Source organism: Ceratotherium simum, chromosome 7 (assembly GCF_057802395.1).
Source record: "Ceratotherium simum simum isolate JZ-2026a chromosome 7, ASM5780239v1, whole genome shotgun sequence".
Lineage (NCBI taxonomy): Eukaryota > Metazoa > Chordata > Mammalia > Perissodactyla > Rhinocerotidae > Ceratotherium > Ceratotherium simum.
In genome coordinates this window covers 28501929-28517040 of record NC_141906.1, presented here as the reverse complement: position 1 = coordinate 28517040, position 15112 = coordinate 28501929, and the positions used below count along the sequence as shown (strand labels likewise).

At 40.6% G+C, this 15112-nt stretch overlaps 1 protein-coding gene across 4 annotated transcripts in view; it reads left to right on the top strand.

The window, feature by feature from the left end:
• The window catches only part of STIM1 (stromal interaction molecule 1), a 183894-nt gene that overhangs the window by 86336 nt on the left and 82446 nt on the right, over positions 1-15112 (top strand). For all 4 annotated transcript variants that reach the window (XM_087433355.1, XM_087433356.1, XM_014790239.2 and 1 more), the window contains one exon: positions 10385-10515. In XM_087433355.1, the coding sequence (XP_087289481.1) occupies positions 10385-10515 (131 nt within the window). The remainder of the gene's footprint in view (positions 1-10384; positions 10516-15112) is intronic.

The following is a 15112-nucleotide window of genomic DNA, read 5'->3' as shown; positions in this document are numbered from 1 at the left end:
AGTGCTGGACACTGAAGAACTTAAGACAAAACCTGGAAGTTCTGTTTTACCCTGCTTGGGGAATGGCATAAGCCCAGTTAGAACTTCTGTGTTTGCCGTTAATAGACAGAAAGAACTTGATGGAACCCGCCCCTGTATCTGTTGGCCTTGGAGAGTAAGAGTTAGTAGTTCTAGGGAGCCCTCTTGCATAGGCTCATCTGGATCACCCAGCCATAGCCTTGCCACAGGACATGGCATAGGACGTTAGTGAGACTTTGAATCTGGTTCTGCCACTACGTCGCCAGCCAACCTAGGGCAAAACAACCCATTTTATGGCCTCAGTTTCCTTCTCCATTCGTAAAGTGAGCAATGGCTCTTGATGCTCTCCAAAGCCCCTCCAACTCTGCCATTTAGAGTCTGAGTACAGTGAGGGATCCTAACATTCAGTAGTCCCATTCTATGCCAGTAGTCCCATTCTGGAGCTTTTGCAAGATTGGTATAAAGAACCCTTTAACTTTGGGCCTTTAATAAATCAAACTGTGCGAGATGCTGTGTTCCTTGCTCTTGGGCTCACTTTTCTTGGGTTGCCTTCCCTTCTGCCCCTACTGTCTTCTACCTGTTGTTCACACTGTGGTGTCTCCTGCTCTGCTCTGGTCTCTTGCCCTTTACCATATTCTGCTTTGTGTCTTTGTAATTCATGTACTGTGCTCATTCTAGTACTTTTTGTGGGCAAGGATGGTATTGTTCATCTTTGTTTGAATTTGGTCCTTCAAGCAACAAGTTCTTCTGGGCATTCATTTGTTCATTCAACAAATGTTTATTGAAGCCCAACTGTTGTGCTAGGGACTTTGCTAGGTGCTAGGTGTTGGCTAGAAGCCGAAATTCAGCCAGGAAGAAGACAGCCATGGTTCCTGCTGCTGTGGAGCTTACAGTTTAGTGGAGAAGACAGACATTAAGCAAATTATCACACAAATAATTACAATTGTGAACAGTGTTATAAATGAAAAATATAGGGTGCTTTGGAGAATGTATAATGCAGGCCTAAACCAGTTTGGGAGGGAAGATGAGTCAAGGAAGATTCTTTGAAGAAAAAGTATTTAAGCTGAGACCAACAGCATGAGTCAGAGTTTGCAGGTCAAGAAAGAATGAAGAGCCTTCCATATCAAAGGAATTCTAGGTGGTTCTCAACCTGGGCTGCATATTAGCATCACCAAGTATAAGAGAGTACATGATGCAACTAGACTGGTGGTTCATACTGGTACTTACTGGTGGGAGTATGAAGTGATACAACTACTTTGGAAAACAGTTTGGTGGTTTTCCTATTGTATAACCCAGAAGTTCCACTCCTAGTGGAACTCAAGAAAAAAATTCACTCAAGAAAAATGAAAACATGTGTCCATACAAAGACTTGTACACAAATGTTTGTAGCACTTTATTTGTAATAACTAAAAACTGGTGAATGGATAAACAAATTGAGATATATCCATTCAATGGTATACTACTCACTGATAAAATGGAGTAAACTACTGATTCATGTGACAACATGGTTGAATCTCAAATCATGCTCAACAAAAGAAGCCAGACACAAAAGAATACTGATGGTTACATTTATTTGAAGTTCTAGAACAAGCAAAACTAATTTTTTTTTTTTTTTTTAAAGATTTTATTTATTTAATTTTTTCCCCCCAAAGCCCCAGCAGATAGTTGTATGTCATAGCTGCACATCCCTCCAGCTGCTGCATGTGGGACTCGGCCCCAGGATGGACGGAGAAGTGGTGCCCCGATGCGCACCCGGGATCCGAACCCAGGCCACCAGCATTGCAGCGCGCGCACTCAACCACCAAGCCACAGGGCCGGCCCAACAAAACTAATTTTTAATGATAGAAATCAGATCAGTGGTTGTGTGGGGAGGGTGATGAAGGTTGGCAGTGAAGGGCCAAGTGGGAACATTTTGGAGTGATGGAAATGTTCTATGTCTTGATTGGCGTGGTAGTTATGTAAGTGCATATGTTTGTCAAACACATTGAACTGTACACTTAAAATGGGGGCATTTTATTGTGTGCAACTATACCTTAAATATCCATGCTCCATTTTTATAAATGTCAAAATAAGGCAAAACTTGCCTATGGTGATAAAAGACAGAGTAGTGGTTACCACTGCAGGAGACGGGGGAGTGGTCATGGTAGTATTGATTGGGAAGGGGCAAGAGGGAGGGAGCCTTCCTGGAGTGTTGGGAATGTTCTATGTCTTGATTTTGGTAGTAGTTTCATGGATATATACCTATGTAAAAGTTAATTGATCCATATGTTTACTTATGCATTTGTGTATATTATATCTCAATTAAAGAAAAAACAAAAAAGCAAAATCCAAAAATACCAAACCCATGTGTAGGTCCCACCCATAGAGACACTGATTTAATTGATCTGGGATGGGGCCTGGGCTTCAGCAATTTGAGAGTTCCCTAGGTGATTCTACTATGCAAGTAGAGCTGAGAACCACTGCGCTGTGTGGAAAGGAGAGAAGAAACTTGGCACGTCAAAGAAGGATCACTCGAATCAGAAGGAGTTGCTGGACATGAAACCAGAAATGTGGCAGGTGGCAGATCATTCTGGGCCTTGCAGGCCACATTAAGAAATTGGAACTTTTTCTTAAGAATAATGAGAAGCTCTTGAAGGGTTGTAAGAAGAGAGATGACTTGGACAGATATTCAGCTGGTATGCACTGGCACTGTCCATAGCTGGCATTCTTGCTGATTGATCATTAATATTTGGAATATCTCCCCCAAGAGTGACATACTGTGTGGAGAATAAGATTTGGAATAGATGAGGAGTCTTGAACTAGGATTGGTGATTGATTAGATGTGAGGGGTGAGGGAGAGTGAGATGTCAAGGTTTCTGACATGAGCAACTGGAGAAGTAGGAGCAACTGGGGGAAAGATAATGAGTTTAGATTTAGACATTGTGAGTTGAGGTGCCTGTTAGATATCCATGTGGAGATGTTAGTAGGTAGCTGGATTCTGTGGGTTTCTATTGGTCAAAAGTGAAACTTGAACCAGGAACATCATTTTGTTTTCTTGGGATTTGATAGCTAGTAATTTCTTTAAATGGTAATTGAAGCTATGAGAAGTAAGATCACCCTAGGAGAGAGTGTAGTACGAGAACTGAAAGAGCCTAGGACTGAACTCAAATTCTTTAAAACCCAACGTTTAAAAGTCAGGTAGAGAGGAGAAATCTGCTTTGCACATTAGGGAAGACAGAGATTTATTCATTTATTCATTCAGCAAATCTATATTGAATGCCTACTATGTGCCAGGCACTGGATGAGTCCCTGGGGATACTGCAGTGAACAAAAAGGTCCCTGATCCTGTGAACCTTACTTCTGTTAGAAGGAGACAGACAATAAACAGATCAATGAATAAATATATCATGTGCAAGGTGGTAGTAAGTGCTATGAAAAAAGGAAAAAGACATGAGCTCTGCCCTCAGATATCCTTGAATAACTGCAGTTGTAGGCTGACTGAGGTCAGGCCACAGAGGTGCAAAGTCAGAAATGCTTTGGAACTCAAAGGTGTATCTCATTATGTTGAAACTGGCCCTTTATATATAGTCAATGCTGTGCATTATTATTTTTTTTCATCGCGGACTTTCTTTAATTGTATTTCATATAAATTAAAAAAATTGTTACTGGAGTATTCAAATCACAGGTTAAAATGAGAATATAATCAACATATTTTTAAAAGCATGCTTATAAGAATTGAAAAAACCTTTGCCTACCATCCACATATTATAGACTATTCTTTTTTTTTTAAGACTTTATTTTTTTTAGAACGGTTCTAGGTTTACAACAAAACTGAGAGGGAGGTGCACAGGTTTCCCATATATTCCCTGCCTCTACACATGCATAGCCAACCTATTACGAACATTACTCAACAGAATGGCACATTTTTTAACCAAGGATGAACCTACGTTGACACATCATAATCACCCAAAGTCCATAGTTTACCTTAGAGTTCACTTTTGGTGTTGGATGGGTTATTTTTTGATGCATCCTCCCTAGGGGGAGAAGTGAGCATGGTCAGAAGTCTTTTGTGTTGTACTGCTTGGGTAGCTGAAACCAGTGCCAGCTTTGTCCAGAAGGAAAGCTCTTCTGAATCCCTGCCACCTGGTGAAAAGAGCTAGGCCTCTTCTTGGATATGAGGACATGATGTTCTACGAGGGGCAGAAACATCCCTCAGGTGGGCTGGATTTTACTCAGCCCAGGGATCTGACTCTTTACTCTGTAACTAGGCCTGCTATGTGCTGTATTCCAGGGGGGATGTTTCTTGCCAGTTCCAGGTCCTAAATCAGTTCTCCTTCTCAGCCTTCACATTTTTGTTTAGAGGATCCCCTCCCCCCTTCAGCCCCATCCTTATTCTAGGTTCCATGTTATTTTATCTCTGGAACCTTATGGTCCTTAGTTGAATCTGAAAGTCTTCCCGGGGCCAGTGCTCTCAGTCTTACAGTCTTTTGAGCCCTTTTTAAGAGTAAGGGTGGATTCTGATCCCATCAAGAGTCACTGCAGAGCTTGCTAGGGCTGACTTGGGGTTGGCAAGTGAAACAGGAGAAATTATTCTCACTGATGGGGCCCCTGCTGGTAAAATTTAACAATTTCCAGATTCCCTTCAGGTTCCATCCAAGTGCTGAGGAACCGTCTAACCAATGCCCTCTCTGCTCCTTATCTGTATCTTCTTCCTTGACTGCTGTTTCTCTCAGTTCTTTCCCTTTGGGCTTGTGTCTCACATCAGACAATCCATTGTCAGGCTCAACTGTAGTGGCTCTGCTTTGCATGCTTGCAGATATGTGTTCTCTGGGGGATGAATTACTGTTTAGTGATGAGAAATACAAGTGGCTGGGAGAGAAATGGCATTAGGTGGATGGTGGGTATTGGTGGTGGGAATTGGTGGGTTGTACTCAAGAGTTCTCTTGCCTTTTGGGGAGATATGGTTTGTTATGAATCTATTCATTTATGCATTCATTCATTCAGCCAGCATTTACTGATTTCATACTTCAAGGTGGATGTTTGTGGTAGTGCCATACTAGGCCGTGGGGGATAGAGTGAGTCAAAGTTAGTCCTTTCCCTTTTCTGGATGTGGCATGTGAACAACTCGGAGCATGAGAATTAGTGTAACAGAGTCATGTACAGAGTGCTTTGGAGCATAGAACAGCAAATGATTAGCTCTGCCTGGAGAAAGGAGAGGAGCTTTGAACGTGAGGGAAAGGACTTTGTGGTTTTGTCTGCCAGTGGTTAACGAAAGTGTGGTCTGTAGACCATTAGGGGTCACCAAGATCTTTTCAGGTGTCCAGAAGGTCAAAGCTCTTTTAAGAATAATGCTAAAATGTTATTTGTTTTTTTAATTGGGTGTACATTTGCACTGATGGTGCAAAAGTAGGTAAAACTGCTGGCACCTGGACAGGAGTCAAAGCAGTGGCACAAAACTGTGCTAATAATCATTGTATTCCTCACCTCCACAGACTCTCAGTTTTTTTTAAAAAAGTTTTTAATAAAGAAGTAAAAATTTATTAATTTTGTTAAATTGTATCCCATGAATACATGTCTCTTTAGTATTCTGTGTGATGAAACAGGAAGTATGCAGAAAGCGCTCCTGCTGCATGTAGAAGTTTGATGTTTATCTCAAGGAAAAGCATTTGTGTGATTGAGTTGCAAGCTGAACTACCTCCTTTTTTCAGGAACACTGTTTTTACTTGGAAAAAAACTGACAAACTATAGTTACTCAGCCTTATGTATTTGGTAGACATTTTCTTGAAAATGAATGAAGTGAGTCTGCTCCTTTAAGGAAGACAACTGGTAGTATTTGTGGCCAGTGATAAAATTCCAGCTTTTAATTGAAAATTAGAAATTTGGAAAACTTGTGTCTGCTGCTGTAAGCTTGACAGCATCCCCAGATTTAAAACTTTTCTGATGAAATCAGTGGTGATATAAATAATTGTGATTATTTTGATATTGTGTAAATGAAATATGTTGAATTTGGAAGCTCTGCCTAGCTCATTGAATCCGTAGTTTCCAAATGACCAGTGGATCATGTTACAAAATCACACATGGATAAAAGATCCATTCAAAGTGCAAGATGGACCAATGGATTTTAACGTAACAGAGTACAAAAAGTTCATCCAGCCAGCCAGGGTAACCTAGTAGTTAAGTTCAGCATGCTCCACTTTGGCAGCCCAGGTTCAGTTCCTGGGCACGGACCTACACCACTTTGTCAGTGGCCATGCTGTGGTAGGAGCTCACATACCAAAAAAAAAAAGAGGGAGATTGGCAACAGATGTTAGCTCAGGGCCACTCTCCCTCAGGAAAAAAAAAAATTCATCCATATAGTTTCAGATTTCATATTGCAACTACCTTTAATAAACCTACTACTTCTTGAGTTTTGGTGTAGTATCAGAAAAGAATGTCCACAGTTATTTGAAAGGTTATTAAAATACACCTGCCTTTTCCATCTGCCTATCTATGTTTTGATCTTCAATCAAAATAACACATTGAATGGAGAAACTGATGTAATAAGACTACAGCCGTTTTTCTGTTAAGCCAGACATTAAAGAGATTTGCAAAAATGTAAACAAATCCCACCCTTCTCATGATTTTTTTTAGGAAACAATTATTTTTCATAAAACATATTATTTATATTAACACATAGGAGATTTATTGTTTTAAAATGAATTAATTGCTAAATATTAGAATTTGTTTTTTAATTTCTAATATGGTAACTATCAGTTTTGAGATTTTTAATTTTTAAGTGTATAAAGGAGTCCTAAGACCAAAAAATTTAAAAACCTGGTCCTATGCTACTCTCCCTACCTAGAATTCTTCTCTTTTTTTGCCTAGAGAAATCCTATATGTAATTGTGGAGTTGGTATTTATTTATTCATTCTAAAAACATTTACTGAGCATCCATCAAGAACCTGGCTTTTGCTTGCTTCTGCGGGCATGGTCCCAAGGCCTTATGGAAATCGTAGTCTGATGGGGAAGACAAATTAAACAACTGCAACACAGCATGATGAGTGTTACTGGTGATGGACACATACATGTGGGAGTCCAGGCTGTTGTCGGAGTCACCTGCCAGCTCATCTAGAAAATACCACTAATCAATTTGATTGGACTATACCTCTTGTATTTGATTCTTCATAGTCTGAAAGGGAAAGTGGCTGAAATTAGTAGAAGATCAGAACTGTTCACTTGCTGCTCTGGGAAGAAAGAAGGAAACTACAAATGTATTGAATATCAGCTTTGTGCAGGCCCTATGCAAGGTGTTTTAACAAATGCGGTCTTAATTCTCACAAAAACTCTATGCAGCAGAGACAGTTATCCTCATTTTGCAAATAAGATTTTGGAGGCTCAGAGAGGTTAAACAACTTGTCCAATATCATATGGTTGCAGCTGATGAAGCTGGGTTTTTGACATATGTGTTCTGACTCCAGGTCCAGGGCTCTTTCATTGCAGTAATAATGCTTTGCTAAATGGGTGGATCTTCTAAAGTATTTCCAGATGGCTCTGGGCAGTCTTGCCAGACTGGAATGTATAAGAGAAGGTAGAAAAGGTCTAAGGAAGGAGAGGGAGAGAGCCTAGGAAATGCTTGGTTGAAGGAGTTATTTGTGAATTTTGGCTGACATGGTTTTTCTGGACAGGATTCTATGGCCATATGGGACATTAAGATTTTGAACTCCTTTATCCTCAATCCCTTTAATCCTTCTCTATGCCTGATGATGCCGGCAGCAAACCTCACCTGTCTGATCAGTTTACAAACCAGAGCCTGGTGTTTGAAGCCCAAACTTCTTGGACCTGCCATAGTTCCTTTGGGAAAGGGGCTGGCTGACCTCAGGCCAATAGTGCTCAGCCTGAAGGCCCCCAGTCCCTAGAGCTTGGTAAATGATTTCCATGATTTTTAAAAGCCTATTAGAAGTTGTGCTTCACTTAGGATAAAGCTGTGTGTGGATACAGGCTAATAAAAACATTGGATTTCTTTGCTTTGGGTCAGAAATCTGTCAATCCAATGTAGTTCAGGTGTGCTACCTTGGTCTTCTAGAACAAGGATTGGCAAACTATGGCCCAAGGGCCAAATCCAGCCCATCACCTATTTTTGTAAATAAAGTTTTATTGGAACACAGCTAAGCTCATTCACTTATGTTTTGTCTGTGGCTGCTTTTGTACTCAATGACAGAGTTAAGTAGTTGCAACAGAGACTATATGGCCCATAAATCCTAAATTGTTTACTGTCTGGCCTTTTACAGAAAAAGTTTGCTGACTCCTAGCATAATCTTGATTCTTTCTATCATCGCACTTAGCACATAGTGTTTTAATTGCCTATCTCCCTCACTTTTATAAGTTGAGCTCCTTGAGAGTAAAGAAGATGTGATTCATCTCTTTGTGCCCTGTGCTGAATACAGTGCCTGACACATGAAGAGCACTCAGTAAATGTTGTTTAAATGGGCACGTCATATGCTGATCAGAAAGCTCTGATAGGCAATTATATGTGCCTTTGAGTAATACAAAAACAGAAATAAGGGAAGGAAAGTGTTATGTTGGTTATGCTAATCTCAGTGTTGTGTGCTTTATCTAAGAAGTAGTCATTACTCATTGCAGTTTTTTTTGGATAGGTAGTTCATGGATAGGAGTCCATGAACGAAACAATCATGCTGAGAGCTCTTGTTGGTGAGGAAGTTGAGAAACAATGCCTTAATCTTTGGCTACATTCTACTCTTTCCCTCAGTACCCACCACCCCTCCACTCCACCCTCCACTCCCCACTCCAACTTGGAAGGACAAATGTAGAGGAACGTAAGGTTACATGGAGATATTTCTTTTGTATGCATACTATTCATCTTACTTTTTTCTTTTATAAAGCCATTTCTTCAGTGTGCTTCTTGCTAGTATTACCATCTGTGGCTTCCAGAAGATGAAGCCAACCTAAAGCTATCTGGTCACCTTGGCATAAAGGCAGTCAGGTGAAGTGCTGGCCTGGGAATCAGCAGACCTGGACTCTTGCTGTGGCTCTTCAGCTGCCTTTGACTTTGGGCACATCAGTTAACATCTGTGAACTTCAATATTCAACCTATTTTTATTGAGTCACATCTAAGACACTTAAAAATTTTTAAATTTGTACCCCTCCCTCATTTCAAAAAGGATTTGAGCAACTAGCAAGTGATAGAGTCGTGACCTGTCCTGTGGTATTACTGTCTGACCAGCAGGCAAATAAATGATTAAATGGATTAGAGTATTTCAGGTCTTTGATCAGTGTCTTCTAGAAGGCTTTGTAACCACAGGCTCTTTATCCTCTCCTTGCTTTCTCTCCTGTGACAGCTTCTATTATCTGGGAAGTCAGGGTCTTTCTTCTACCTTCTTTGGGGGTGATCTGAAGAGTATTTTGCCTAAAAAGTAGTTATCAAGATCTGGGTAAAGGAAAGAGGAATTTTAGAATCTAGGAATTGGAAGAAATACTAGAAACTTTAGTTAAAATGTCTTTTTCAAATACCAGTGAACTTGAGGCCTGGAGAAGGGAAGTGACCTCCCTAGAGTAACATGGTAGATCTAAGACTAGGTTGCAGACTTTCTGCTGTGTGTATCCATCGAGCTAGGTGCTTTCCAGGTTTGTAAGAGAGGATTAAGTGTCATCAAAGAGCTAGGGTGGCCTAGGCACCTGTGCTGGTTTTACTTCTGCATGAGTGACTGTGTGATGGTGGGCAGAGGAAGCTGCACTCCATACCTCCCAAGCTGTTGTATCAGATGAGCTCAGGACCTTAGACATCTAATAGGTATTTGCTGAATGTCTCTGGAAAGGCATAAGATGTGAAAGATTTCCCCAGTTAGCCTGTGGTTGGCATCATTTGTGCCAGCAGTGACAAAGTGAACAATAAGGAAAACTACATATTATTCTGGCATTGGAATGAATGGGCTGTTTTTCTGTTTCTAGAAAAGATTGTATTAATTTACATTTGTTTATTGACTGATTAAAACATATTTCATTTGAATATGTATTTCTTTGATTACTAGTAAGGCTAAACTTTTTTCCTGTGTTCACTGGCTATTTGTATTTTCTCTCATTTGTATTTTTTTCTTTGAGTTATCTGTTCATGTTCTTTGTCTAGATCCCAGCATATTCCTAGTCCTATGCTTGACTTTTCTGACAGGAAACTATATTAGGATAATAAAGCATTGTCTCTAAATGGGGGAGCTCAGCACGTTGTTGGGAAGACAGTTAAAGACTAGATGAAACACTTTTCTGACTGTACAAATAGCCGGTTAAGTGGCTACATGAGGAGTCAGGTGCTAGATGCCAAGGACACTAAGACAGGTGGGTAATAGAGGCTGGGTGGCAGCCCCTGGTAATGTTGTCTCTTGCTTTTCCTGTACAGAGTTTTGCCGGATTGACAAGCCCCTGTGCGACAGTGAGGATGAGAAGCTCAGCTTTGATGCAGTCCGCAGCATCCACAAGTTGATGGATGATGATGCCAATGGTGATGTGGATGTGGAAGAAAGTGATGAGGTGAGCTCTCTCACTGTGCCGTGGCTCTCTTCTCTCCCTGTGTGAACAGTCCCTGAAAGCTGTCTAGACAGACTGTTCCCCACGGAGAGATGTTCTTGATATTGGCTTGTTCTCTAGGAACTCATCCGTATCAGGGGAGGTGATTCTCAGCAGAGCAGCCCTCCAGGAGCCAGCCTGGTCAGCCAGCCAGCAGACCTTATGTCTGTATCTGTGCCTGGACTGGCTCCTGTCTGCCTACCGGCTAGAAGCACAACACTCACAGAGTGTTTGAGAGGGAGAGGGAGCCCTGAGGTTGGTCTGTACAGTTTTCCTGAATCCTTATTGTAATCCAGCAGTAGAGAGAGGGCATCAGTCTATACTTACTCTGTGCTCAGCCCAGTGTCGCTGTGGGAGAGAAGGTAAGACAGTCAATTCTTGCCCTCTGGGAGCTTATACTCCATTTGGGAGGAAGAAACAAATGTTCCTAGAAAGACCATTCTGAATTCCAGGCTGCAGTTGCTGGGACACAGTTGAGTGGTCCAGAGACTAAGAGCAAGAGGAATCTCCAGATGGAAAAACTCTATTATTGTTTCACCTTTTGGCATTACTACAGCTCCAGTTCCATAGAGCCCAGAGTACAAAGTCATCATGGGTGACAAGACTTAAAAGTTTCAGTTGATTTCAAGCTCAACATGAGCCAGCAGTTGGGCAAAGCTGCTGAGTTATACCAAATCTATAGTAGTAATATAGTGTATATGATGAGGAGGTAAGCCTAATCTCTCCTCCCTGCAGCTTGGCCCACCTCTAAGTTTTGAGTTCAGTTTTGGATCTCACATTGTCAGAAGCATTTGGAACAGGGAGAGCCTATACAGAGAGAAGTGACGTGAATGATGAAGAGAATGGAAACTGTGAAATGGAGAGCATTCAATACAATTCAATATTTATAAGTGTCTATTATGTATGTGTCAGGCACTATTCTAGACATGGGAGATTTGGCAGTAAACAGGACAGATATATCTGTCCTCATATAATTTATAGTCTAGTGAAGACACTTTAGCCTGGAAAAGGAAAGAGTCAGTTAATATAATTTCTGCCTTCAAATACATTAGAAGTGAAGGAATCAGACTTAAGTGACGCTGAGGATAACAATGAAAACTGCAGCATTAGCTATCATTTATTGAATTCTTACCCTATGCCAGGCATAGTGTTAAGCTCTTTACATAGTTACTCTTTTAACATTCTTAATAGTCTTATGAAGTTGGTATTGTTACCAAGGACTGGAGCTTTGGAAAGGTTAAGCATTTTGTTCAAGGACACACTAGGTACGAACACAGATCTGATTTCAAAGCCCATGCTGTTAAGTATGGCTTTATTGTTTCTCTCTTTCTAAGGGCAGAACCAGGATCAGTATGGGGAAAGTGAAATATAGGCATATTCTTCTAGAATAGGGAATTTCCTGACAGCGCTATCTTATCATAGAAGAGGCTTCTTTGGTAGGTAGTAGTGAACTCCCTATCACTGAAGATAGGCAAGTAGAATGGCACTCCACTAATTGGTCAGTAGAGGGGATCCTTGTATTAGATTGAACTAGATAATCTCTAAGGAATTTATAAGAGGAGAAAAATAGACTTCCTGGAGGAAAAGTAGAATTTGGATGGAGTGGAAGCAGTGGGGCAGCCTGAGTAGCAGGGAACCAGTGTGAGCAAAGATGTAGAAGCAGAAAGAAACATGGTGGGTAGGTTTGGTTAGACAGAGTGACTGTGGTAGAAAACTACAGGACAAAAGCCTGCAAAGGAAAGTGGGGCCCAGCCAACCAGGCTGAGACGTGCATACTTGTTGAACCCGGCAATTAATTGTAGGCTTTTGTGCAAGAACAACAAACATGATGAAAGTATCTGAACTTTTGGTCACATTTAGAAGTATCACTGGCCCTCAAAGGACCCAATTTTATTTGTCTATGCTGAGAATAGAGCCATGTTCCTAGTGGTGAATGAGGCCTAGAGGTGTCCTGATCTCTCTCCGAGAGCCTGAGCACGGGAGTGGGAGACGGATGGCACAACAGTTAAGAGGTGATATGATCCAAGGTCCACAAATTCCTGGATATCTTTGCCCCGCTCCTCCTCCATTTTTCACTTTCTGTTGATTTGCTTTGTCAATGAGGGGAGGAAGAAAATGTTCTTTTTAGAGGTATGTTACCACAACAAAAAGCTCCTCAGCACAAACTGTTCTAAAATAACACAAAAGCTGTCACCCTGCTCTTCTCTGTGCCAATGGTGAGCTGTTCTTTTTCAGCATAGCTTCTGCCTTGGCTTGGCTTCAGCTGCTCTCCCTGCCATCTCAGGCCTCTGGTGGTTAGAGAGACTTGCTAGTCTGGGTTTTCATGATCAGTCACAAGTTGCTCTGTTTGAAAGAGAAAGTAATGGTAGCAAAGTGTGTGTGCTTACATCAGTCTAAACATATCTGAGACAACTTTGGAGTTCAGGATCTAACTAGAAAGTTAGGTGGACAGCTCAGAGCTTAGAATATTGGATAATGGCCGCTAAGGCACCAGAGATGAAACTCTGGTTGTGCTGGCCATCAAGGATCTGAGATTTTTATGACTCATTTAAAAGCATTGCTAATTACCCAAGGACCTTAGTTAGAGGTTTAAAGGGATACTCTATGAAGGCCTCATTTATTCAGCCTCATATCAGTAAGATTTTCAGATAACTGAACTATAGCCTCAGTTATAGATCTTTTAAGATTTTAGCCATTTTTTTTTTTTTTTAATTTTTTGTTTATTGCAGTAACATTGGTTTATAACGTTGTAAAAATTTCAGGTGTACATCATTGTACTTCTATTTCTGCATGGACCACATCATGTTCACCACCAAAATACTAATTACAACCCATCACCACACACATGCACCGAATTATCCCTTTCACCCTCCTCCCTCCCCCCCTCCCCTCTGGCAACCACCAATCCAATCTCTGTCCCTATGTATCCGTCCATTGTTGTCACGATCTACTACTTAATGAAGGAAATCATACGGTATTTGACCTTCCCCCTCTGACTTATTTCACTTTGCATTATACCCTCAATGTCCATCCATGTTGTCACAAATGGCTGGATTTACAATCGTTTCTTATGGCTGAGTAGTATTCCATTGTGTATATATACCACAGCTTCTTTATCCATTCGTCCCTTGATGGGCACTTAGGTTGCTTCCAAGTCTTGGCTATCATGAATAAGGCTGCAATGAACACAGGGGTGCATGTACCTTTGCAAATTGGTGTTTTCAAGTTCTTTGGATAAATACCCAACAGTGGAATAGCTGGATCATATGGTAGTTCTATCCTTGATTTTTTGAGGAATCTCCATACTGTTTTCCATAGTGGCTGCACCAGTTTGCACTCCCACCAGCAGTGTATGAGAGTTCCCTTCTCTCCACATCCTCTCCAACACATGTTGTTTCCTGTCTTGTTAATTATAGCCATTCTGACGGGCGTGAGGTGATATCTCATTGTAGTTTTGATTTGCATTTCCTTGATAATTAGTGATTTTGAACATCTTTTCATGTGTCTGTTGGCCATCTGTATATCTTCTTTGGAGAAATCTCTGTTCAGGTCTTTTGCCCATTTTTTAATTGGCTTGGTAGTTTTGTTGTTGAGATGCATGAGTTCTTTATATATTTTGGAGATTAAGCCCTTATCAGATGTATGGTTTGCAAATATCTTCTCCCAATTGTTAGGTTGTCTTTTCGTTTTGTTGATGGTTTCCTTTGCTGTGCAGAAGCTTTTTAGTTTGATGTAGTCCCATTTGTTTATTTTTTCTATTGTTTCTCTTGCCCGGTCAGATGTGGTGTTTGAAAAGATGTTGCTAAGACCGATGTCGAAGAGCGTACTGCCTATGTTTTCTTCTAGAACTTTCACAGTTTCAGGTCTTACATTCAAGTCTTTAATCCATTTGGAGTTAATTTTTGTGTATGGTGTAAGGTAAGGATCTACTTTCATTTTTGCATATGGCTATCCAGTTTTCCCAACACCATTTGTTGAAGAGACTTTCTTTTCCCCATTGTATGTTCTTGGCTCCTTTGTCAAAGATTAGCTGTCCATAGATGTGTGGGTTTATTTCTGGGCTTTGATTCTATTCCACTGATCTGTGTGTCTGTTTTTGTGCCAGTACCATGCTGTTTTGGTTACTATAGCTTTGTAGTATATTTTGAAGTCAGGGAGTGTGATACCTCCAGCTTTGTTCTTTTTCTCAGGATTCCTTTAGCTATTCGGGTCTTTTGTTGTTCCATATAAATTTTAGAATTCTTTGTTCTATTTCTGTGAAAAATGTTGTTGGAACTTTGATAGGGATTGCATTGAATCTATAGATGGCTTTAGGAAGTATGGACATCTTAACTATGTTAATTCTTCCAATCCAAGAGCATGGAATATCTTTCCATTTCTTTGTGTCTTCTTCAATTTCTTTCAGCAATGGTTTATAGTTTTTCGTGGACAGATCGTTCACCTCTTTGGTTAAGTTTATTCCTAGGTATTTAATTCTTTTTGTTGCAATTGTAAATGGGATGGTATTCTTAATTTCTCTTTCTGCTACTTCGTTGTTAGTGTACAGAAATGCAACTGATTT